The following is a 26,811-nucleotide window of genomic DNA, read 5'->3' as shown; positions in this document are numbered from 1 at the left end:
AAAAAAAAAAAAAAAAAAAAAAAAATTTGAGAACTTCTGGCCCAGGGAGTGAGTGCGAAAAAGAAATGTGGCTGAGGACAGAGGCTAGAGGATGGCGACACACAGAAGTCTGGGAAGAGAAGACTAAGAAAGAACAGCCCTCGAAGTAGAAAGAAAACCGGAAGGGTTTAGTGTCCGGGAGGCCAAGTGAAGAAGGCGTTTCCAGAGGCAAGTGGCCAGTCAGCCAAACACTGCCGGAGGCAGAGGAAGGCGGGAACTGAGTGTGCAGGACGGTGATCACGAGGACGCTTGGACCAGAAACATTTCAGTGGGGAGGAGAGGGAAGCCTGATTGGAGAGAACAGGTTCAGGAGGAGTCGAAGGAAATGCAGCTGGGCAGAAACAACTCCTGACAAGTCTTACTGTGAGGGAGAGCAGAGCAATCGAGCGATGCCTGGTGGGGAATAAAAGATCAGGGAGACCTCATCAGGTGAGAAGGCCCACGGCGTCCTCACAGTGATAGGAAGAGCCAAAGGAGAGAGAGCAGTGGATGAAGGGAGGGTCAGGGTCCGAGAGGAGGCAGGAAGGGCCGGGACGCAGGTGCACGAAGGCAATGCCTGGAGCAGGAAGGACCATCTGTAGACACCGCTCTGGCCAAGCACTCCTCCCGCCATGAGCTGACAAACCTCCGCCTGTGATGATCTCCTCCTTGACTCGACTTATTTTTAAATTTTCAACTTTTTCATTTATTTACTCAAATCATAAACATATTTTCATTTTTGAAAAGTACCTGAGGCACGTAAAGTGAAAAGCCAAAACTCTCTCAATTTCACCCCCTTTCCCGGAAGAAAGCCCTGTGATCAATTTTGTGTGATTTTTGTCCAGACCCTCTCTATGTCATCACATGCATATATTTGTACATAAAGAAATAAGTGCTTTGTTGGAATTTTGCCATGAATGACATCATACTGTGCACAGGGTACTATAAATTAATGCTCTGCTCTAATAGTACTTGTCGAAGCCCTTTCTGTTCTCGTGCAATTCTGGATGGCATCTTAGGAGAGCTGTTTTATTCTCCTATTGATGCATAATCCACTGAATTCCAAATCCTCATTATTCCCAATAATGTTGTAATGAATATTCTACAATTCTCTTTATGAATACACAGGTGGATTTCTTCAGCAAAACATTGATAGATCATAATGCGTCCATTTTTAGTTTTTCGTAATCCCTCTAAAAAGGCTATACCAATTTATATTTTCACAAACAATGTATGAAAATACTTGTTTCCCCAAATCCTTGCCAATAGTGGGTACTGTCCACCTTCTTCATTTTTTCCCCTTTAACAGTATTTTATTTGTGTTCTAATATGGAACCACTTGATTACTGGTGAGTTTGAGCATCATAGGCATTTGCTCTTATCTTTGTCTTATCTAGTTACCCCCTGTTCATGCTTCAGCTCTCACCACTCACAGGTCGGTTCCTTTATCCAGCCTCTTCATACGAACCCTCATCTGCCTGGACGACTGTCTCTTGTGCTTCTCCAATACCAATGTCACCTCACCTGTCATAACTGATTACTCATGGTCTCCCCACTCCTCCCACCCCACACCAGACTCTGAGCATCTCGAGTGCTCGACTCTGCTCTGTAGCCCCAGCCCCTGGTATAGCACGTGGCACCATAATAGGTACTCAATGAAAGAATCACTGAATAAGTTCATAATGTATCACTTTACATTTGTAGAGTCTTTTACGATCAAGAAACTTCCTTTCCCTGCATTTTCTCAGACTGTTTAAATCAAATCAGATTTGCAGGAATTAACATTTCAGGGAAAACACTAGGAGTATAAACAAGGGAACAGGAATACAAACAGCATGAAATGAATCACCAGCTTCATGACATGATAGGCATAAAAATCAATTTCTTGGACTTAAGCCCTTGGACTCCTAAGTGTGTTCGATAATAAATGTTCTACAAGAATTTAGCAACATTCATTAAAATAGTAAAATAATCTCATAGTCAACGAATTGAAGAAAATAAATTTAAAGTAAAATGATCAATTCTATAACCAGGTAGAAAGAATAAAACAAAGGCGAGATCTGCTAACAAGTGAATTTGGTCAGTAATAGATAAATCAAGCCTCTATGTGAATGTTTGTCCACAATGATATAATTTTGCAATCTTGATTGATCAGAGTAAGTTTAAAAACCTCTAAATTTCTCTAGTAGAATTCGTGTAACCAAGCAAACCTGACATTTAAGACCATCCAATACTCAAATACAGATCACAGAGATAAATCATCCGTATTCTTCAAAATCCGCTCAGTGAAATACTAGTTCCACAGGATGTTAAAGGGTATTACATACATTTTTTAAAAAAGATTTCTAGGTCAAATATGTTTTAGAAATGCTCATTTAAATAAAGGAAAACAAGTTTATTCAGTATAAGGCTTATCAGAGCCTTTAATAAGCCAAAAAGCTTTGTATATCTCCAAAGTATAATATGAAACATTTTGTAAACTTATTTGACCACAGAACTATGTGAAATCTGTGCGTGTGCATTTTATGAGAAAGATATAGCTCAAGAAATTAGTGTTTCATAGAACGTCCTTTGAGAAATGGTGTTTAGATTATTAAAGCAATCTTCTATGTCACAACCGATCTTTTCAGATTTATAAGCATCCACGGTCTTAAATCTCTGTTTTATCACAGTTTGTTTACCCTGATACAGTGGCCTAGAATCAAATCTGAGACTGAGAAAAGCAAGGATGGAGAGATGTAACTACTCCAAGCTCAGGGTAGGGCAGAGGAAGGAATCTTAGTGGGAGGTTAACGTAACAGGTAAGAAGCCTTGTCTGAGTACAACAGCTCATGAATTATTGAACACAATGCCTGTGAAGTCTGTTTTCTTGTACTATTTTGCTGCTCCAAATTCAAAATCTGTCGTGCTGTCTTGCTAATCTTTTCATGTCTGAACTCCCAGGACCTCCTCCAGAGTCATCCTCACCCCTGCACACACCCCTGCATAATTAGCCCACAGCCAATCTCTCTGAATGCACAGCAGATCATGTTCTGCATGTTTATCTCTCTCTGAGGCTGAAATCTTGGTTGCTCTGTGACACAGAGTTCTGAGATGTGGCTAGTATCAAAAGACTAGAAGGAATTTTAAAAGTTCTTTAATCTATCTCCCTGGCTTCATGCTGGCCTGACCTCCATCCACATCAGAAAGAAAACTGTCCACCCTCTTCTTAAAACTTCGTAGTGGAGGTCCCTGGATAAAGACTGTCTAGTCTCTGCATTATCAAATTTTATCCTAATGCAGTCCTCTGCCCTAACCCTTCACATCGAATGCTACCATTTATCTCTCCCTGACACCGCTGCTAGCCTTCCCAGCCTGTCTTTTTTGTGACTTATTTATTCCCTAAGAGTCAACTCCACTGGGCCTCAGAATTTATACCCAGACTAGCTATGCCTCTGGAGAGAGTCAATAGCCTCAGGAACATCAACGGCACCTGATACGTCGCTGTTGCTTGAATAATATCATACCTGGCTGACCCCTCGAACCTCTGACATGCGAAGGCTTCTGGGAAACTGTTTCGTTGCCTCTCTCCAAATAGGTTCTGCTCCGAGTCCACATAGGAGGTGATCATTTTTCCACTTCTAAATCGACCCCTTTCATTTGTCTGCATTATTCCTGAGGCTCATTCTTGATTTGATTCTTTGTTTGATTTTGTTTTTCTTTTAGTCATAGCGAGATGGAGGGAGTGGGAAGCTGGCATGAGAAAGCTCTCAGAGAAAGTGATTTTTTTGTGTTACCTGAGCCCATGTTGGGGAAAGCAATTAGTAGACGTTCTGTCTGAGATTCACCCATCTTAAACTTGGGCGTTAGAAATCAAAATCCAACCAATCAAAATGCCTGTACTTCCTGGGCCCTGCAGTAAGTACATGGAGCTGATAAAATTGGGAATTTAATATAATGCACGTCCAAGCCGGCTCCCAGTACCTGAGGCACCGGGGAAGGCACGAGGTAGAGAACTTTCAAGCACCCCTCCCGTGCACCCCACAGGTTGTAGGACTGAAGCCATCCCCTTATACCAGCCCATGAGACTGGGTCGTGATGCACAACAGAGGGAAGAAGACACAGAAAAATCGCTCTGGGAAGCCCTCGTCCAACAAGGGAGAGGGGAGCAGGAGGAGGGGTTTAAAACCAGAGCGGCCATTGCTGCTAACCTCGCTATGCACAGTATCTCAGTTTACCCTGTTAATTCAGGTTCCGCTGACCCTGTATACAGATAACTTTCTATTAAGCCATCTTCTTGATTCGTAGGCTTCTCAGAACACTGTGTTACAGGCTTCTCAGAACGCTGTATTGATCTGTCTGTCTTCTTGGGATCCCTGAGCACTCCACGACAAATTCGATTCTAGAATTTATAAGAGAGATTATATATTTGAGGTGGGGGATGGGGTGAAAGAAAACAGTATCTGATTACATGAGATTCTTCCTAGTGCCTACTTACTACAAAGCCTTAATCCCAAAACTCGTGATGCTATTTCCGGTCAGAAATGTTAATGAAACTATTCGCCGATGGTAAAGATTTCTGGATTCTTATAATGAAACGTGCAACTAACTGTATCCATAATATTAATAATCCACACTACTTACTCTCCGTGAGCAGGTCGTGAGCAATGCAATATTTCGGTACATAAATTCCATTTTTAGAATTATCAAAAATACACGTATGGCTAACTATTGGTAACAGTTACTTTCCCAAAGGAAAGTAATCCCTCTTTATTGACCATGAAATTATTTTAGTATTGAACTCAGATCTAAGGTCCGTTTCCCATCTGCTTTTTCGAAATAGAATAAAACAGTCCAGGCAGATGGAGGGCATAAACAATGCAGGCTGTAATCAGTTCAGGCTTCTGGGTGAGGCAGCAGATTGAACAAAGCATTTACTTCTCTCCCTTGAGAAACCGTGAGAAAGCGACAATAAAGGAATTTGTCCACAAAGACAAAGAAAACAGGAAGCGCCAACAGCCACAAAATGTTGGGAGCCAGAAAGCAGAAGGACAAGTGGTAATTGACTTCGTCAACTCAGTAGAGCTTCGTCCTGAACTGGCAGGAGGAGTCGCCAAGCAGCGGGAGCACTGCAGGACTGGGAACTGGCTACAGGCGGCAGCTCTAGAAAGGAGGCCGAGGCTACACACAGGAGCATCGGTTGAAAGATTGCCGAGGAAGCAGATAGATCCCTTCTCAGTTCTGCACAGGTGGGCAGCTCCTCCTCCTCACTCTCGTATAGGACCAGAGCTTTCTTCTCTGGAGAGGCTGACATCAAGGGCTTCTGGGCTGGGAGCCGCCAGACATACGTGGAGAGAGGAACACCCTATAAAACATATGATAATGAATGCTGGGGACCACATGCCCCCAGCCCCAGAGTGTCGGCGACCCAGCTGGGGACTGAGAGATCCTTTCCTGGGGGATCCGCACATCCCAAGAGGAAAACCCCGAAGGCATGAACTGAAGGACTGAAGCCATCCCCTTATACCAGCCCATGAGACTGGATGAGGCAGCAGAAAGGCCCAGCCCGCCAACAGTGAGGTCCTAGTCAGCGAGTCAGACCCAGGGGCCCACTTTCCCATCAGCTTTTGAATTTTCAACCAGTTTCCACTTTTAAATATAAGCCAACACACAGCCCAGGCATCTGAGGGAAACTCTGAACGTGAAGACAATATGAAAACAAAGAAAAAAGACAACTTTGAGAAAACAGACTATGGCTTTGTTTGCTCATGGGGAAAATTTAAAAGCTTTAATTAATATCCTACTTATAAAAATAACTAAAATTAATATCTTCAAAGAGGTAAGAGACAATATTTTATTTGTATAACAAGAACATTATGCTAAAATTAAAGAAATATTCAAAGAACAGAAAAAAGATGTCTTGAAAATTATACTAGTGACATAGGGTGATTGTCATAGAAAGGTTGAAATACTGAGTTGAGAATATCACCCAGAAAATAGAGAAAAAGACAAAGAGATGGAAAATAGGATGCGAAGACTAGAAATTGTGGAGACCGAGTCAAAAAATAAAAACTTTTTCAGATATACGAATTCTAGAAAAAATAACAATGTTACTTCCCACACATCCTTCAAAAGTTACTAAAAAGCTCTCCATCAAAAACAAGGACAGTGTGGCCTTCCGGGAAACAAGAAATCTAACAAGCCACGAAGAGGTGGAGAGAACCCCCAGGATGAGGAGGAAGGGCCCTCCCAGGATATCTCTGCCACGCAGCGGGGTGAGAGGCCGGCAAGTCTCCGGAGAGATTTTCACACACGCAGAAGTGAAATGGATAAGCTACCTGATAAATCGGAGCGTGCCGAAAAGGGACCAAACAACTATAAAAGATGCGAGGGTGAACTGATGATAAATACTTAAAAAGTTAAGCAAAGAAACAATAGGCAGCTATTAACTCCAGAGAAATAGAAGGGCTGCGAAGGGAAGGAAAAGCAATCTTAAATCAACTGTGAAGAGCTAAGTCCTCCTCTTGGTAGCGGAGAAATGAATAGATAACACCAAAGACTAACGATCTAGAAGTAGCCTTGGAAGTGTGTTGCTTAGAGACTGGAAGAAAATACCAAAAGACTGAGTCAGTTAAGGTGGACATTGGTTGAGGCTGGGCATGGAGATGGGAAGGGAGGGGGGTGAGGTGTTGCCTCAGGTAAACGGGTAAGCCGTTGGGCTCTGCAGGGCCCCCGTGGCCTTGAATCTTTGTCCCCTACGCCTTTCGGTGAGGCTCGCTCTGGCCGCTCTAATCCTAGTTTCCCTGCCTGCCTTTTCTTACGGCTCACACCACCTTCTAGCATCCTCCTCTATGATTTGCTTGTTCGTGATGTTTAGTGGGTTTTGTTTGTTTGTTTGTTTCCGGCTAGAATGTCAGCAACACAGGGGTAGAGGTCTTTGTTGTTTTTTATTTATCGATATGACCCAGGTGCCTAGAACAGAGCCTGGAACCTAGTAAGTCTCAATAAACATCACCCGGTAAAATGAACTAGATTGTTTGTTTGTTTGTCTGTTTGTTTGTTTTTAACTATGTGCATGCGTAGCTTCGGTTTTACAAAGTAAAATAAGTCAAAAAAATCCCATACTTGAAATATTGCTCAGACTTGAAATATTGCTCAGACAACTTAGTCTTCTATTAAGAAATATTATAAGTTTTCTCAGACCTCAAAAAGACTGCCACTTACAGTGCATCCCAGTGTCCAGGCCTGATACACACTTACCTTTCTGCTTCACTGAGACAGTTGTCAAACAGTATCATACAATGAGCGAGACTTAGGTAACACTTCCAAATTAGCAGTGATTTATGCAAGGTTGTGAGACATAAAGTTATAATGAAAAGAAGATACATTTGAGGAGTGATCCAATACTTCTGAGTGTGATCATTATTCATTAGTTTATACCCGGTCTTATTCAAAAAGGATTTTAGGAAGCCTATTAAAGTATAGAGACTATAACATTCAATTACATTTAAATTAAATTAAACCTTGGCCAAAAAAGCATAGAAAATCAAAGATGGGACGAAGAAGAGCCAAGAAAATGGCTTAAAATATGTGCAATCATGGCCTGACGCTGGTCACAAATTTCTCTCTTATCTCTGTGTCTATTAGTATTAGATTCAGTGATAAGTAACAAAGAGATTCAACATGTGGGTGGTTACATAAGATGATACAGGAGTTTATTTCTCTCGAATGTAAAAGTTCAGATACGTGCAGTCCAGGTCCGGTATGGGAGCTCGATCTACTGAATTTCGAGGTCCCTCCAGCTCACTGCTCTGCCTTCCCAGTATAGAACTAAGCCCCACAGTCTAAAACGGCAGCAGAATGGAGCAGGAGGACAAAGAGTGAGCACGGGGCCACCTGCCAATCGTTTCCTAAGAAACATTCCCAGAAACTGCTGCGAAATAATTCCACTTTTATCTCACCGTCCATACCTAAGTGAAGAGGCCAATCTCAGCAGGTGAAGCTGGGTAAAGCAGTCATCCTTCTGGGCAGACACATGTCCTAGTCAAAGTTCTGTTAAAACGGACCAAGAGGAGAGATGGATGTGAAGGACGTGAGCGTCTGCCACGGCATCACGGCGACTGGAAGGGGAAAGGGAATGGGGTCGGGTTCAAAATAACGGAGACCGTAAAGAGGACCAGTTAGTTGCTCGAGGGACTTAAAGCGGCTTTGGGTAAACGAGATTAAAGAGGGACGACTCTGGAGGCCTTCCTGACGAGAAAGAGTTCGATCTTGCCACATCCACGCGACCCGTTTCGTAGGACCGTCCCTTATCGCGGCTCTTACGCTGACAGTTTAGGAAAGATGTGTCTGCAGAGGTTTGAGTTTCCGAGTTCATTTCCGCCACGGTTTTTAAAACCCATAAGAAAAACATGTTCTGTTGATCTTATTTGTTTCAGAATTAAAGAAAACTCTCTCTACCTCCGTTTACGAGAAAGAAACCACTGCAATCACAGAGACTACCAGAATCTTTCCAAAAACGGTATGTAGCCTTCCGCTTACGCGTCCCCGAGGCGCCTTTAATGGCGGATTTCATTTCTGAAGTGCCACGAGAGCTGAGGATTAGATATAACGAGGACCACGGGACAAAATGAATCGTCTCCCTTTCCGACGCCATGGCCCTTTCAGAGAGAGGGGACCTTGGCTTGGGGCCTTTTCCCCACAGCGAAATAGGACAAGAACAAGACACAGTCAGGCGCAGGCGAGGGGGCAGGTCAGTCGTCCAACAGGTTCTAGAAAGGCCCCGGTGCGGGGTGATCAAGGCCCAGGAGGAAGGACCTAAGTAACCATTAGCAGAACAGGAGCTGAGCCAAATCAAGGTCATTGCAAAGACTCCGCCCTCTCCACTCGTGTAAAGTCTGCCACATTTCTACCAGGGTCGGAATTTTAGGAAAAACAGCAAAGTGGCTGAAATCCCCAAAGCCGTTAAGGAAAGGAACGTGTTTCTAGAGTGTCGTGGAGGGTTGCAGGTGTCCATCAGCTTCCCAGGTTGCCCAGGATAGTTGCGTCTTCTGGGCTGGCTTCTTACCCGTGGGGTTCTCACTTCCCTCCCGGGACCCAGATTCAAGCCATGGCCACAAGATTTTGGTGAAACTCCTGATTGATAAGCCATGGCCTGGCCAGTGCCTACTGAACTGCCAAGTCATGTCCTGTGACACCATAATGCAGAGATGGCAAACAGGCTGTGTGTCACCACTCCATCTTCCTAAGCCCAGGGAAGATATTTCTGATCGACCTTGACATTCTTGTCTGCTACACCCAGAATTGCCCCAGCGGTTCTCACGACACAGCACATCTGACAATCACCATCAACAGATTAGACGTGGCACATAAAGGTAAAGCTATTTTCCATCCCGGGCCATCTCTGATTAACGAGGATGCTGAGGAATTTTCCAAGCACTGCGACTTTTAACTACATATAATGACCTACGAATTTCTTACAACGTACACTCTACGCAAAATGTTCTATTCTAAGAACAAAACAGACGTTTCACTAATAAAATAACAGCCGATATCTATTGATCTCTCACAAGAGCTAAGCATACTTATGTATACTATTTCAGCTAGTCCTTTCAACAAACTGAAAGTCGAATATTATTATAGTTCTTCAGTTCCAAGATGCCACTGATTGTAACAGCTCTGAGAGGAAAAATTACAAAGCACACATTGATTACCACACTCAACCCAATATTAAATTTGTTAAAATACATTTCTCAGAATTGAGGAATTGTAATGATGTCCCCACTGTAACAGTTGGGAAAACAGAAGCATACACAGACCAAGAACCTGGTCCTAGATCGCAGAGACAGTAAGTAGCAAGAGTTGGAATTTTTTCCCAGCTCGTCTGGCTCGGCCCAGACACCAACAAAGATAAGACAGTCACTGGCCTACGGTCTGAGATCACCTACAGGAGGAGGTCGGCCTCGCCTCTCTGCGTGTGAACACGACCAGCAGTTTACAGGGAAGCCGTCATCGAACCTGGCCGGGAATCACCAAAGTGACTATCAGCCCCTCGCTGCGCTTGCTCTTCGCCTTCAGTGAGAAATTCACAGGCCCAGAGCTGTGGGAAGCCCCCCGTCAACGCAGCCCGGGCTGTCGAAACCGAAGAACAAAACCCCCTGCATGCGATACTCTGCAGTTCTAGAAAACGATGGTTACAAGCTTATATATTTTTGTTTAGAAAGACAGAACGCTGCCAAAAGAAATCCTAGGACGTACAGTTGGGCAGTATAGTTTAACTTCTACTACATTTTTTTAAAATAACTGAGGAAAAACAGCTGTACATAGAAAACACACCCAAATCATGATGTTTGACAAATTATAGGTGATTGCTTTTAGTTTTTCACTTTTCTGTTTCCCAAAGATTTTCTTTTTAGATAGAAATATCCTTTAAAAAAAAAAACTAGAAATAAATAACGGAGTCTAGGAACGGTACAGGGCTGGCCCGAGGTCCCACAGCCGAGGGCATCGGCTCAGCACGAGGGATAAGCAATAGCATTCGCCCCGGTCACAAGCTGCGAGCTGCTCACTCCACGTGCCCGTGACACCTTCTCTTCTCTCTCCACGAGACCCGAACGTGTCAACTCAACATCACTGTCTACCCACAACGAATACAGTGACCTTTTGTAAAATCCAAAAGACCAAAGTGACACACTCCAAAAGGTCCTCGGTACCATTTACAGGAGATGTTTCTCCTTTTGTGGTATGCCATCTTGACAATAGTCTTTTAAAATTCCGAACGTGGAGATCAAAAGCGGGGACGGAGGGACTGGAGGAGAGCCTACTCGTGAAAAACCAAGCGTGTCAAAATTTGCGCAAAACCTGTGGCTTCCGTGAGGCTTTTGTCTAATGAATAGTTGTCGGGAGGGCAGGAGAGACTATTGCCTTGCTTTTCTTTAAATTTGCAACCCTTAGAAATAGAGGGAATGTTCACTTTGTCGAGTAGGACTTCTTAGAAGATGCTGCTTGAGTGTTTTTTTCTAAGGAGGTAATTCTAAGAAAACTTTTCTTTTTTTAGTTTCTCCTAGTTACTCATTATTTAATGTTCTGGTTTGATTCTCCATTCCTGTTCACTGCTGCTTCTCCTCACTATAGATCTTCTTTGAATATTATGCAGCACGTAACCTGACTCCCCACGCCAACTTATTTCAATTACTCCCCAAGGCTTTTATTAGATATAAGAAAAGTCAGCTTTCTACATCCTGCATATTTATGGTTCACTTATTTTTCAGAGCCAGCGAGAAAGAGGAGAAAGGAAAGAGTTGAATAGAATATTAAAGCGTTTCTTAAAAATTATATAATAAGAATTAAAGAAACAGCTCCTTTTTTCATCTTGATGTTGAGGTACGAGTTCTCAGAATTCCTATAGCTATCTGTACCGTGAGCCATTACCAGCGATTATAAAGCATTTTAACTTGTGAAATGTCGAGGTGACCTTTAATTTGGCTACTAATTCTCTGGCGTGGGGTTTGGGCACAGCCAGGCTCCTGCAAAGCGGGTGGTTTGCAGGGGTCCTTACAGCTTCCGATTCACCAAAACGGAGCGTGGGAGGATGCGGGTCGGGGGGAGCCAGCACAATGAAGGTGAAAACCAGCCCCTCGCGGACCACCACCTTACTCCGCAGAGGTGCAAAGTGAGGCCCAGTCACAGGAGCAGCGGTCTCCCCTCGTTGCTTCATAAAATCTCCTTCCTCGCAGTGTAAATAGCCCAACTCGTTTGGAATTTAGGCCCTGGGATGGGATGAGTGTGGGACTTGGATGAATCATGTAATTTCTCCGGCATCTTTTGCATCTCTAAACCCGGGGTTGTGGTTTCATGAGCGCAGGTGCCAAAAGTGACCCCGGATGTCTTTCCGGGTTGCCTAGACAACAAGCCGGCTCCCACGGGCTCACTCCATCCTGACCCGGGGTGACTCGGTGGGATGACCGGATTCAGGAAACAAGCCCAGTCTTGCAAGTTTGCCCCTCCCCCAATAAAGCCAGCTCTTTAAATTGTGTCACATGACACTGTGGAATTCATGACAAAACCCAGACAGGGCCCGCTTTGCTCAGCCGGGGGAATAATAACAGTCCAAACCCGAACCCCGCGGCAGGGCTGTGGAAAGGTCAAATGCGCAAAACTCAGTGCTCTCTAAATATCCATCATCATCGCGAACTCCACCTACCACCTCGTTTATAAAAAATCAGGTACTTTTTCAACATAGATTTTTTTTTTTTAAAGAAACAGTAAATGTGAAAAAATAAATTTAAAAGATACATGTCCGTGACAAGAAGGCCTGTGGCTCCAAGAACTGGAGGACGGAAAGAGCAGCATCTAAGGTTGGATCTCCAGACGTTGGAGACGGGAGCAGGCGGGAAGGGAATGGGGGTGGAGGACGGGTCGCCAGCCCCATCTGGAGAATATGGCAGGAAGAAGGGGGCTCTCTCTGGGAGAAAAAAATACTGGGCTAAGAACAGGAGTGGCAAGTGATGGAAACGTAGATGGCAGGTCTGAGAATGACGCGAGCAGGGGCGAGTGATGGAGGAGAGGCGAGCGGGATTCGGAGGGAGCCCCGGGGAAACCCAGACAGGGCCCGCTTGGGAGATGGGGCGGCCTCGGAACAAGGGCAAGGCCGGGATCGAGGCTGAGGGGAGGGAGAGCTGAGGGTGGAGCAAAGGCTAAAAGCTGTGGGCTGGGAGATGCTAGAGAACAGAACAGGCCTTGGGTGCTTGAGCTGGGAGCTCTAGAACATGCTGGAAGGAGCAGAAGCAGATAAGGGGGTTTCTCTCTAGCCAGGATGATCAGTGCTCTGAAACTAGACCTTCAAGCGTGGATGTCAGGCAGTATGAGCTGGGGAGGCCGGTACGGCTTGTGGACCCCAAAACCATCTCCTACACCTTTGCTGCGTGTTCCAGTCGGGACCTCGGCGTTGGGCCACGGGGCGCATGCTCACTGAGGACTCAATGAATGTGAGCTTTTCTTCAGCCCTCGCTGTCCCCGCCTGCCCTCCTTCCCGGCTCATGCACACGCCCAGCGCCCAGCAGAGCCCAGCAGAGCCCAGTCTGCCCAGCCCTCCGGTCCTGCCTTTCTTGCTGGGAGCTGAGCTCTTTGCTGTAGGTCCGGCTCCCAGTCTGACAGTGAAGCACCTGGGACCCGAATGACTCCCAGGAATTCCACTTAACCTTTGAAGAGAAGCAAAGTGCGCGCGGTCGTCTCGTGCCAGCCTGACACCTCCGTGGTGGCCGGAAACCACGATCAGCTAGATTATGCTTCATTTCAAGTAAAGGGTAGAAGGAAACGCTTAAAGTAGTAAGTAGTTTCCATACTTTAAAAAAAAAAAATAGTACGTATTTTTAAGTAAATAAAAATTCGTAAGGTATTTACTTCCAGAATAAACAAGACTTGTCTGTTAAAAAAAAAAGAAAACAGGCCCCACGCAGCCCGAGTCTCTGTCGGAGGTATGGGCATCACTCAGGGTCACTCTGAACTTTCGGAACAAGACCTCGCTGGCTCGGAGCAGAGCAGCGTGTTCACTGGCAGCCTTTCCTCATTCTGCTTCTGCAGGTTTAGCAAAACCTTGGTATAAACCCCTGTCTGGGCTTGTTTTGTTTCAGAAAGTTGGAAGCGCTTCCGGGCATGATTTTACTGGGACCTAGTGTCCCTCTGTACTGTGAGCGGTGGCCCCTCACTGTGCTCCCAGGTGCTCACCCATTTACTGGGAGAATGGCGGGTAGAGAATTAACTGGAAGTATATAAATACAAAAAACGGAGAATTTTAATGTTTTGCCAAAGTTCATGTGTTTGCAGCCTCACCTACCCAACCCCACCCCCAGTCCTCTTGCTGCAAACCAAATTTGATCTTGAATTTCTTAACTTCTCCACCCATGCTACATCTTTCACGCCTCCAAAAAACTCCATCTTGCTGGTTCCCTCCCTTTGGGCTTTGATTAAGCCATCTGGAGAATGGGAGAGAATCTGACAGAGCTGGAGAAACTAGAAAAAAGGGGCAAATCTCAGGCCAGCGTATGAAACAATTTTCGAGATGCTTGATCTAAAAGTCATATGTTTACAGATACACTCAGACGTGGAAGCTCGCTATTTCTCTTAAGAACCAAATGTGTCTCTAAGATACAATGTTTAATTATAGCAGAAAAGTTTGAAAGAGAAACATTTCAATGTGACACATTTCATATAGAAGAATACATTTCCTTCCTTTTATTAGGGGGTATTATTCCTATTTTAATACCTTCAAGACTTTTAATTTCAAAGAATCATGAAACAATGGAGACGCTTCAGTCTAGATGGGAGCATTTCCTGGTATTCATCTATGCAGCCCTTCCAGACAGGCCTGCCCCATCCTCCAGCTGGGAGAGCACCTGACAGTGACAGCCATGTGCAAAGTGTGCGCTTAGGGTCTTCTGTTAGGTCAGGATTTTCAGCCTGTACCTTTTGAGTCTTCACACCTGCAGAGGGCAAAGTCGGAAGCAAATATCTTACACTTTTTTCACGTAACTGTCTGTGGCAAAGGCTCCTTGTGTCCTAGGGGGCCTCTTTTTAATAGATTCCTGTGGTTTGGAGCTTGAGGTAACGGATATCAGGGAGAAAGCACACAGCCATGGATGTCGATAACCGAAACGAACTGGCTGGGTTTCGATCAGCTCCACTGCATCCTGGGATGTGCCTTTTACCTCTTTTGCTTTCCTTCCCTTCCTTCTCCACTTGAGTTTGCCCCCACCACGTCCTCTGTGTCCCCTCCAATATCGCCATAGGTACTAGAAATAGAAAGATGAACGAGACAAAGTCCCCGTCTTCTAGGAGATCAGAACTAAAAGGAAAAGAAAGACAAATAAGGAAGCAGTTGTGGTTCTTGTAAACGGCGCTAAAATAGAGGTAGGTCGAGGCCTCTGGAAGTGAGAGGCATGAACTCGGCCTGGAGAGGGGCAAGAAAACGTCACAGAGGAAGCGCGTCCGAGCAGAGAGCCCTACAGAAAAAACGAAATGAAATCCCAAAGCAGAAAGAGGTGAGGACTCAGTGCATAGAAGTTCCGAGGGCAAAATAATCTTTGAGGAAGAAATTCAGTGTGGCTGAAGGATACTTGTGAAGCTGTGTCCAATGCTGAGAGTGGGGGATAGTTAAGCGACGCTGGGAAATTATTACTTTCTTTTTAAAAATGTGTTTGGGAGAATCGTTTTTCTAGTTTGTCACAGAAATTTAGAACCACACTTAAGAATCTGAAAGCATTTTCGGTAATAGAATCATCATCGGGAAATGTCACAACAAACAATTATTAAGCGCCCACTATTTTGAGCTCAAGGTCAATGTACTAGTCTGAATGTTTCTGCTTATTGCAAGAAAATGTTTTTAGAGACAAGAAGGAATTTAAATTTCTCATGGCAGATTTTTTTAACTGGATTATATAAATGATGCTCTTCAAAATGCTTCCTAAATTATGAAAATACAAGGAAAATCTGCATTTTTAAAATCTAATTAAAGTTAAGTGACATTATTAGATTTATTTTAGGTCATTTTCCATGCACTTTTTATTCAGGTTTCTGGTTCCAAGTACAATGGAGTAAAAGCACACTTCCCCGTCTGTCCCGCCGAATGCAGCTGGCAAACTGGACAGGGCACCTAGAACAGGTAGAGGAGATTCTCTAAAAAAGCAAATAGCAGCAGGTCGGCTGGAGAAGCAAACCGGAATTAGGAGGGCCACCAAGCCGCCGGGGGGGTCAGCATCTTCTCGTCCTCTGATATCTCCCGGCCTGGACTCAAGGCCCAAAACTCAGAAGTAGACGGTGGCTCCGAGACATCATGTTGGAAGAAACCCTCTCGTTCACTCTAGAGGCAGAAAAGGGGCCTCCTGGCGGTGACCAGTGGGGGCTTGCAGGTGCCTAAAATTCTGGGGGGCTGGGGTGGGAGACTGCCTCTCCAACCGGAAGCGCGAGCAAACCCCCTACTGCTTATTTTCTCACTCTGGCCTCCCATCGCTGGATCCCACCGTGAGTGAATTTGTGACAAATGCATAGGACGGTGAGAGAATGAAAGCTGGAGCTTTCGGACCCAAGAGGGGAGCGCAGGGGACCAGAGAGAACCAGGAGCTCACGGAGAGGGCGGTGCTCGGGGAAGCATCCCCGTCGCGTGGCTCATGGACGCCTGGGCTCACTCCCGAGCTCCCCGTGCGTGGATCTGACCCTTGATAGCACATCAAAGAGTTTGAGGACTGAACTTAGACCACTGCCCGGGGCCCAGCATGGCCACTCAATGGCACAGACACGAGACAAATCAAAATAGCACTACGAGGGCTTTGAGAATGGACCTGACATTGAATTCACAACCTCATAGAAGGCTGGTTAGAACTCACCACCATCTAACCAGGGTGACCGCCTACTTGTCAGGGTGACAAGACTCAGAGCCGTAATATCCAAAATGCCCAGGACATTTCACCGCGGTTGGCTAAGACCTGTCCCTTTTCACTCCGGCTTTCCTTTACGTCAGGTCTCATTTTCGTGTTTTATGTTCTTTTCCTTAAAGAGGATCCCCCAAATCATATCAGCTTCACAACTCAAAACCTGGACCCGCCCCTGTCCTATGCAGATAGTTATAACAAAGGTGGCATTAAACTAGGGATTTGTTTCTGAGTCGTGTGTGAAAAGCATTTTTACATGTGTATTCCTTGTTTAATCACTCTAAGCTTCACAAGAACACGGACTATATCTTTCCTATTCACTGATATGTCCCCAGCATCTATTACAATGTCTGGCACATAACAAGTATACTTAATAAATGTTACCAAACTAACGAATGAATGACTTAACTCGTGAAGAAGACTTATACTTAAATATACCCCATCATCTCTTTCCATGAAGAATTTGGGACTGAGCACCTGCTCAGGGCCAGGCACGACCACTGAAAGTGTCTTACCAGTTGACTTGGGTGCACAGAATGTGACGGGTTCGATGCTGTGGTCAGCACTGACCCAGCGGTGGAGATGCAAGCTGAAATTCATGTATGGAATGACAGCCAATGCCGAGATTCCACGAAACCTTCCTTCTCTTCTTGTAATGCTCCGTGCCTTATTTAAAAGGGACGGCTCTGATGGCCAATAAGGACCCCCTTCTTTCTTTAACTAGGAACAGGTAGATTCCTCCATTGGACCACCTTGACAAATAAATTATATGCCCCTGTTCCACAGTCCAACCTTTTCTGTTTCTCTGAACTATAATCACAGAGACCAGCGTATGTACCTCTTACGGGCGATACCAGTTCTTCGAATGCCTGCCTTGTTTGGCCACATCCCACAGGCCAGGAGCGCTCTCTCCTCCTGCATCTTCTGGTTTCAACTGTTTCAGTGAGTGCTTTCTGTAATGGTAGCAGCAGCCGCAGCCCGATCAGCAGCTGAGAAGAAGTCCATGTACAGGAGAGAAAGATAATAGAGATTGGGAGGGAGAGGGAAAACGTCGATGGCACCGGCAGACGGACAACAGAACAGCAGCAGAAGAGAATTAAGAAGAGAACTAATTACATCAAACGGAGATTTTCAAAAGGAAATGGAAATCCCGGAAGGTTTAGCAACTTTGGAGCAAAGAAAATTCTACGTTCGTATAATAAATAGCCACAAGAAAAAAAAAGTTGGGGTAAAGGAGAGCAGGCACTTCCTCTCTCCTGGAGTGGATGTTCGTGATTGCTGTTTTTAAATCCACCCCGACCGGTTGTGATTAACATGCCCTCCTTGTCCAGCAGCAAAGGGATGTGGTGGCATGGGCCAGGGGAAGAGGCTGACCACGAAGCAGGCCGTGACAGGTTTTCATTTTCATTTTCCTCAGGCTCCGTGGGTGACCCGCACCTCAAATCCCCAGCTGTTCTCTGGATAATGAGGAAAGTTATTGGCCTGATCTGGTCCTTTCATTTTTTTTTCCTCACTCATGGCTTGAGCTTTCATTAGTTTTCATTTCTCATTAAGACACAAACCAAGAGTGAGAATGAAACACCTCGTGATTCGCGATCTTACTGAAAATGGAGAGCTGAGATCATGGGGCTGGAAGTGAGTGCAGGGTCCCGCCGACGAGATGAGTGTGAGTGTGGCAGGCACTGGGCTGCCATGCGATGGCCGCCCCCCCTACTCCTCCCTCTAGGGAACAACAGGGAGCAACGGAACACCCAGAAACACTCTGGGTCTCTATGTTTAAGAGTCAGTGCTGCAACATCCAGCCCCTTCTCCGAGCAGAGAGAACAGGCTCAAATCACATTGGGTTCCCCTCTTTTCAAGCCGTGGGGTTGATTTTGCATTAAACCTTGCACCAGCACTCAGTTACGTGTCTGTCCCATCGATGCTACGCCTCTGGTGTAGAGGCCACGACCCACTCACCTGTTAATTCCCTACTGCACGTCGGGCACGTGGCCGGTGGCTGAACAAACGAGTGGGAAGAGGGGACAGATGCGTGCGCCCGGGAGGGACCACCCGCTCTTAATCCGCACGTTCGTGTGCATATTGAATAATGTACTGCCTGGCTGCCACGGGAAACAGACAGCATGGCGTGTCCTCCAAGATTAAATATAGCGTTACCGTATCGTCGGCAATTTCCATTAAGTATCTACCTAAAAGAATTGAAAGTAGGAACCTAAATAAACACTCGCACACCAGTCTTCACAGCAGCATCGCTCACTATAGCCAAAAGGCGGGAACAACCCGAATGCCCATCGACGGGTGACTGGATAAACAAGATGTGGTAAATACACACAATGGAATATTACTCAGCCTTTAAAAGGAAGGAAATTCTGACACGTGCTCCAAATAAATGAACTTTGGCAACACTACGCTAAGGGAAATAAGCCAAACACAAAACTATTGTATGGTTCCACCTAGACGAGGTACCGACAATGGTTGATTCATAGAGACAGAATGCAGGATGGTGTTATCAGAGGCCGGGGGAGGGGTTCATGGGGAGTAATTCCAGAGGAACAGTGGTGGCGACTGGACCACAATGTGAATGTTCCTAATCCCACTGAATCGTACCCTCAAGAAGGGTAAAAATGGTAAAGTCTACATGCTGTATGTTTTACCACAATAAAAAAGGAAATGCGTCAATATTCATTTAATATACTAACCGTCCTGAATCAGCCAAGAGAACATCAACATTGCCCATACCGCTTGCACGTAGTTGCATGGGACAAAGAGGCGGTCACTGCGTGGTCACATGTGCCAGCTTCAGAGGAACACGTGCCGGCGTGCCCTTCACAGCGGTGCACTGCTCTTTTTCCCATGCGGGTTACAGGAACACGCACTGGCTCTGTCATAAAATGTGCCTGCTCCCCAAGCTTCCAAGGCAGGAAGATACTGGAAGCTCTTCCTTGTCCCTTGGGTTACACCACCCACCTGAGGATTACTCACTCATTACTGCAGACCAGCCTCCAAGGGACAGGAAAACCTACTTGGGTTCTCTCTTTCTAGATTCCCCGCCTAGAGAAGCGGTGTCAGACAGAGCTCAGTATTCCAAGCAGAAGGGGCGGGGTTTGAATTGTAGTTCTCCAAATTATTAGTTGTATGGCTTCGGGAGAGTCACTTAGGTGAGCCTCAGTTTCCTCACCTGTAAAATGGGAATACGACTGTGCTTCTCTCACACGGTTGTGCTGAGACCTAAATGAACGAATAATATAAGTGCTTAACAGAGTGTTTCTAATATTTCATGTAGGAAATATACTACAGGCAGTAACGGGTGGAGAAGTAGAACTAGATCAGCTCTACGGTCTGAACCTTGCGCGGGCCGGCCAGCAGGGGGAGCCTCGGGAGTGTCAGGAATACCGGCGGGCAATCAACTGGGGCTCTCCAGGGAGACGGATGGTTCTGGAAGAATCCTTTTTACTATTCCTCTCATCCCTCAGCTCGTTCCTCCTCTTCTGGGTGATTTCTCTCTCTAGTGATAGATATACACATTTTTCTGTCATTTACGAGAAAGTTTACTCATTCGTGTTAAGGAAAAGTCTTGAGATCTGTGAATCCAAAGAATTTGGGGTTATGTTAATTATTTTCTTCATTTTAATTATTCAGGTGCATCTTCCCAAAACCTGAAGAAATTTATAGAAAGGTAAGTGGAAGAGGGATATGAGAAGTCATTTTTAAATCGGGTTTCTCAAAGTTGAAAATCACATGATATCACTTATATGTCAGATATAAACCTAAAAGCAACAAATGATCAGGACAAACAGACAGAGACTCATGGCCATGGACTATAGACTAGTGGTTACCAGAGGGTAGGGGATGGGGGAGGAAGGGGGAGTTATGCGGGGTAAAGGAGGTCAAATATGTGGTGACAGAAAGAAATCTAACTACGGGAGGTGGGCACACAGTGTAAATATACATATGCCTTAGTGGTAAAGTGTACAGCTGAAACATTGGATTTGTTAACCAATGTCAACATAAAAAATAAATTAATTTAAAAAAAATAGAAACAAACTCATAGATACAGAGAACATTTTAATGGTTGCCAGATGGGAGAGGGCTTGGGGGGATGGATGACAAAGGTAATTTCCAGTTATAAAAATAGTCACAGGATGTAAATTATAGCATAGGGACTATAGTTAATAATATTGTAATAACTCGGTATGGCGTCAAATGGGTACTAGACTTATTGGGGTGAGCACTTCGTAAGGTATATAAATGTCTAATCACTATGTTGTATGCCTGAAACTAATATAATATTGAATGTCAACCATAATTGAAAAATGAATTTTAAAAATAAATATAATCAAAAAACAGTAAATAATAATAATAATAATAAATAAAAATAAATAAATTGGGTTTCTCATTTTGAAAAATGAATGAAAACTCTGTTGTTGCCCCATAATCGCTTGCACTGAGCATCAGTAGCTAGTTTGTTACTCTGCAGACACTCGGAGAACATCCTGCCTGGGCCAGGGAGCATTGGAGGTGATTCATGTATATATGTCCTTAAAGAAAGATTGTAAAAAATGCATTCGACGTGGATAAAACTTATATCTGGCCAAAGTATCTGAAAAGGGCAAAAAGGATTCTTTCTTTTTCCTGCTTTATGCATAAGAAAACAATTCTGTGCTCATTTCGGGCAGAAGCGAGGCCCTGGAATGAAATCCTTGAGAAACCCTTGATTTTTCACAGTTAGCTCCAGGCCCACGACTGTCAGGCTGTCTTACGAATCCGAACATAAGTAACCCAGGTAACCCACCCGTGTCGATGGATGACAAATGCGGCGGATGCTAAAAAGGCAGCGGCTCGTCGCCCTTCTGCAGACTGTAACCCATGCTTTTCAACTCTACGCATTTTTGTGGTCTTTCCCTAATGGGAAAGTAGGTTAAAGTCTGTAGAGAAGAATGTGGGAAAAGGGAATAAGGGCACTAGAATGAAAGACAAATAGCAGAAAGTTGACAGAGGGCGGCCCTGCGAAGGTTCTTTCCCAGGCCCAGCCTGCGACATTGGTTACAAAGCTAGGTTTCCAAGTGTTTGACATTCGGATTCCATCTGTGGCTTCTCAGTTTGTCTAGGAACCAACTGTTGGACCACCCAGCCATCGTCATTTATGCCATGATTGGGAATGATGTCTGCAATGGGTGAGTTCTTGAGAAAGAAGGTTTTGAAAAGTCTTTGACTCGGGGATCCCTCCTTGTCCACTCCACTCCATTGCAGTAGCCTGCTGTCGGGCTGAAGTTCTCTGTCTTAGCAAGTCCTAGACGCATGTGAAATCAACGAAATCAACAGGTAATGCTGAAAGACCCTTTTTAAAACACATCCAATCCATTAAGTCTTTGCTCTGATTCACAACGAATGGGTGTGTCGTGATCAGTTCCGAGCTGTAGCACGAGAAATATACTTCTACTAGCCAAGAATCCAAGACTGAGAATCATGACTTTTTAAATGAAATAAGACAAAATTAAGAACAGCTGCCTCGCTCCTGTTCTCACACACTTACTCATGCTGTCGAGACTCCATACACTTAGAGCATTTGCAGAGAAACTGCACATAATTCACGGCCAATCCTACCTATTCCCAGGGCCCCAGTAAGAAAGAAAGTGGTTTTGCTAACCTGCTAAGATCAATAGTGATCTCAAAATGCTGAATACCTTAGTTACCCCATAACAGTTTGGAAGGTTGTTCAAAATCTGCGTATGCCCCTAAGAATATGCTGCACATGTGAATGCTGTCTGCTCTGTGCTCACAGCCAAAAGAAAAAAGGGAGACATCGGATCTAGAACAACTCCCCAATAGCCGCCCACCCACCATCTTAGAAAATGGCAGAAAAGGAAAGCCAAGAGGGGTGAAGTGACTTGCCCAATGAATTGACAGAGCTGGCTTCCACCCTGAGTAGCTCTAGACCCAGGCCGTCCTGCTCACTGCCCATCCTTTGCTTTTCCGTACCTCAAAGTTCAGTGTTATTAAAATGCACTTGCCCTCATGGACACCTCCGCGAGAGCCCTAGAATTCTTACGGCGAAGGAGGTATAGACCTAACCAGTGAAGTGAGTTCCGCTCAGGAGGTACCACACTGTGATCCAGAGATGCTTATGTGCCAGACACCCCTTGGCATCCCCAAAGCTGGTTTACGGCTCTCCTCAGAACTCAGAGTCATCAAGGTTACATGCTGAGGACCCAAGTCCCAACCTCTGTGACGAACCACCTGGAACTCTCCAGTAACTGGCAAACAGCCCCCAAACCTGCCATGAGTGCAGTCATACCATTCCCTATTTCGCCTCATCCCCAGAGCAGCCCTGTAAGGCAAGTATGATTGTCCCCATTTGACAGTTGAGAAAACCGGATCTGCAAGGTCGAGGAGCTCGTTTATACCGCAGTGAGCGGCCAAGCCGAGAGCCAGACCGGGGTCTCCGACGAAATCCCGTGTGCTTTCGATAGTCCACGCTGGCCTCGCTTGCTTTCTCTTACGCATTTAAAAGTAATGCCGTGAGCACCTGTGATGTGCCGAGCACTGCGCCAGGCTCTGCAGGCCACAGCGCCTGATCTCGGGCTGCTCGCAGAAGGAGAAGCATTGAGCTTCAGCCCCAGTCCCATCACAAAACAGAACAAACCGATGGTCGTGTCAGCGCTGCAGGGGACAGACGACAGACTGGTTAGACTGAGTTAAGGGCGCCCGCAGAGAGAGGCTTTGACTCCAAGAGCCCAAATCCCGAAAGTGCCCTTTGGCGGCAGAATCTGCTCACCCGGGGCCCCCTCCAGCCCAGTCCTGCTTTTCCTTCCCAAAGAGCCTAAGGGCAGACAGCCATCAGCCAGAGACCCGGGCCAGCCTCGCGGCCTGCTGGGATCTGGGCAGAGAAGCCCCAAGCATTTGGGTGAAAGAACAAAGCTGGCAGCGTGAGCTGTCCCCGCGGTGCCCGTTCTGTGGAGGGGTTAGAAAAATAATGACAGATGGCAACTGCACCTCCTCGTCTGCCAGCATGTCAAGGTGGAGTTGATAATCTAAAAAGAGCAAAGTGAGTTCACAGAAAGCTCACGCCAGCAACGAGTTGCATAATAAGTCCATCCTGGAGCAAGTTTGGGGATATTTTCTTGACTTCTTTCTTTCTTTTTCATGGTGGTGCCCACTCTCGCCAAAATAATGCAACTATGTGCTTCTCTCTCAATTCTCTAAACTCATGTAGTTGCTCAATAAATACTTGTTAAATGAATGAAAGGTCAGGATCGGAAGACAGCTTTTCATGTCTGGAATTCAAGAAAAAAGTTCATGTAGATGAACCTCACTTTCTCATTGTAACTACTCGGTTTGGCCTAAGCCAGTCCAGCTTCCCTGGGCTTTTCCTGTCATTATCCGTGAAGCCCTAGCATGTGAGTGATTCAGAAGGAAATAAATTCATAGAAACAGGGCAGCTGTGAGTGAGCTACAGCAGCAGAACCTAGGGGACCAGGGTTGGCAGTGGGAAATGGGAATGTCCTTAAGACGCTCAGATCATAAAGGGTGATGCCAACACTTCCCCAACATCCCAACGTGGCAGCCCTGAAAAGAACATTGGAACTGCTGGAAATGCGATAGAATTATAAAAGCATCTAGCGCTAGTCGCATAAATTGACATGGTTCCATTTTTTATAGTGGACCTAGAAATTATAGATTGTACACTTTTCATCTGATGGAGAGAGCTGGGACCTCCACCCACACACCACAGGTCGTTTGTGTGCCCCGGCCCCCCAAACGTTTTTTTTTCTGCACTGTCAAAACTTTAGAGGTCGTCCTGGACATCTGATCAGCACTGCATTAAGAAGTTGGCCAAGATGCTGACCCAAGGAGCCTGGACTGCCCAGAAACTATCCTTCCACCCAATCGAATGGTAGAAAACCAGCAGAGGAGGGAGTGGACAGACTGCTACTTAGAGGAAGTCCCTCCCCCAGGCTCCTCCGTGGCAACATGGTGGCCAAGGGGATGACAGGGAGTTTCCCAAGCAGCCAGCATGTCCTGAGCCACACTCTAAGGGGACCCAAGGTCCCTATGCTTGGGGCATGTGGGCCCAAGAGTGCCCATCCCATTCCCAGTTTGTGTCAAGACGCCTCTTTGAGGGGGTTGGGTGGAAGGTCAGTGATGTGATTGCAACTGGCCGGCCTGAGGATGGGGCTCATTCTATTACGGGGCGTGGGGAGGTCTGACGCGCAGGCCTGGCAGGTCTCAGGGCTTCAGCTCCGGATCCGGGAGACGTTTTCCAAGCGGCCGTCTGCCTCTTCTCCTGGTGGCGGCACGTCTCTCTGCGATCAGCCAGGTGCAATCTTGCTGGAATACCTGCCAGGGGGATGAAGGCATCCCAGCCCTGCACCCAAGTCTGAGGCGGATTTTGCATGATCAGACGCCGTTCATTAGGACAAAGACAGACCTGAGCCTCCCAAGGGCCGGGGCTCTGAGAACTGGTTCACTTTGCTGTGCACATCAAAGGAGGTCGCTGACCACGCTCAGGTGTAGGTCGTGTGGCTGTCCCCGATGACCGGAAACCCTTCCGTTAGCAACGCCAAGCCTTCGATTTCTATTTCACTGAGTCATTAGCCTTTTCGGCGACGCTTGCTTCATTTGTGGGGTGCTCTTTTCACAAACACGAATTAGCTCAGATTCCATGTTTATCATCACAGTTGTGTCTCTAACCAAAAAATAATCATAAGATAGGGACTAGAGAGACTTGCTCCGTTTTAATTCGCCTTGCCTTCCTGTGGCTGGAGAGAATGAGCTCAGCATAACCGCTTTGCACCAAAGTGCTGCTGTACCGACAGAAAAAAAAATGAAGGCGCCAAGCGAAAGTGAGCAGGCAGAGTGCACTAGCTGGACCAGTGACAGAAGACAGGATGCAGACACCCAACTGGCTTTCATTTCAGTCCTGCTGTCGCACTCCAAACACACAGTGAATAGAAAGCCTGGTTACTATGGGTGGGTTCTCTGGTCTGAATAAACCTACAAGGCAGCCTGCAGCCCCTTCGCAAACTCAGAGCCTTCTATAGCTTCTGTGTGTATACAGCCAAGCCAAAGCCCCTAGCCAGCCTTCCGCCCTTAGTGGGTCTAGGCAGCCCGCTCTCGAATCCTGAGAGTGCTTTTTATGATCAGGTTAGGGAGAGCTGTGTTCACAAAGTAATGTAACTTGTCCTGAGGTAACAAAAACCATAAATTTAGCATTCTGTTCTACATGCTGGGGTTTGTTCAAACGGGACACGTTCTTTTTTTCTGTCCTTTTTTAGGAAAGTCCAAGCAACCCACTGCATAGTACAGAAGCACACACACCAACCGCAACTGGCATCCAGAAATGCCACGCTCGATCTGCCTTTTTCTCTGCATGGGTACATGTTGCCTGTCATAAAATGGCCCCCGTGATCCTCATAGCTGTGGTCAGCCTTGTCACCTCTGGATAGCAGATAGCAGTCATTTGGGAAGTGATTTTATTTGACTAAGTGAAGCAGGCAGAAGAGAAATAACATGAAATTACAATGTTTTCTCCCTTTTGCATTAAAGATTGGATGGAGTCCAGTTTTTTCCCCTGTAGGAAGGATAATAAAAGTGATATGGAAATCCGTTCTATTTATATTGTTTCTCTAATTACAAAGTAACATCTATTGTGAAAAGTTCAAATAATACCGGACTTAGGAAGTGAAAGTTTCCCCATGATCATTTCCTACTGCCCGCACTGAGCTGACCAATCATGAGAGTTTGATGTATGTGCAGCCAGATGGTATCTATGCAGATTCCAATTTGCATATTTGTAATATTCATCTAAATGAAATTATATTGTGCTTACTGCTCTGCCATTTGTCCATTTCAATCAACAACTAATGCTACTCTCCATGCTAATACATAGAGATTACTTCATTCTTTTTTATATTTTTTTATCTTACTGAGGTGAAATTCACATAATGCAAAATTAGCCATTTTAAAGTGGGCCGTTAATTCAGTGGCATTTAATACATTCAGAATATTGTGCAACCATCACCTGTATCTCGTCCTTCATCCTTTTTAACGGCTGTATAGCATTCCACTGCATGGAGGTACTGCAATTTATGTAGGCAGGCTTTGGGGCTTTTTTCAGTTTTACTCTATTCCAAGTAATGTTGTAATCTGTAGGTACATTTTTATATATTTGTGGAACTGTTACTATATGACAGCTTCCTGAAAGTGAAATTTCAAGTCAAAAGTTAAGTCAACTTCAAACTTTGATCCATTTTGTAAAAGTCCCTCCAAAGTGACAGTGACGATGCCCATTTAATAGCTCCCTTAAAAGCAAGGATAGTGGATACCCCAGGAGCCTCTCCCTGTCCCCTCTTCCCATGTCACTTAGGCCGTGGGTCCAGCCTGTGAGTAT

The 26,811-nt window shown here is 45.5% G+C and overlaps 1 protein-coding gene across 1 annotated transcript in view; it reads left to right on the top strand.

The window, feature by feature from the left end:
- AOAH (acyloxyacyl hydrolase) overlaps nt 1-26,811 on the top strand; it is a 137,377-nt gene that overhangs the window by 83,648 nt on the left and 26,918 nt on the right. Inside the window, exons 13-16 of the mRNA XM_039862763.1 lie at nt 7,750-7,754; nt 8,436-8,518; nt 20,061-20,097; nt 21,521-21,595. Coding sequence (XP_039718697.1) covers nt 7,750-7,754; nt 8,436-8,518; nt 20,061-20,097; nt 21,521-21,595 — 200 coding nt within the window. The remainder of the gene's footprint in view (nt 1-7,749; nt 7,755-8,435; nt 8,519-20,060; nt 20,098-21,520; nt 21,596-26,811) is intronic.

The sequence above is a fragment of the Pteropus medius genome, unplaced genomic scaffold, assembly GCF_902729225.1.
Source record: "Pteropus medius unplaced genomic scaffold, Ma_sr-lr_union100, whole genome shotgun sequence".
Classification (NCBI taxonomy): Eukaryota; Metazoa; Chordata; class Mammalia; order Chiroptera; family Pteropodidae; genus Pteropus; species Pteropus medius.
The sequence above is the reverse complement of the archived record's forward strand: the minus strand, read 5'-3'. Positions and strand labels throughout refer to the sequence as shown.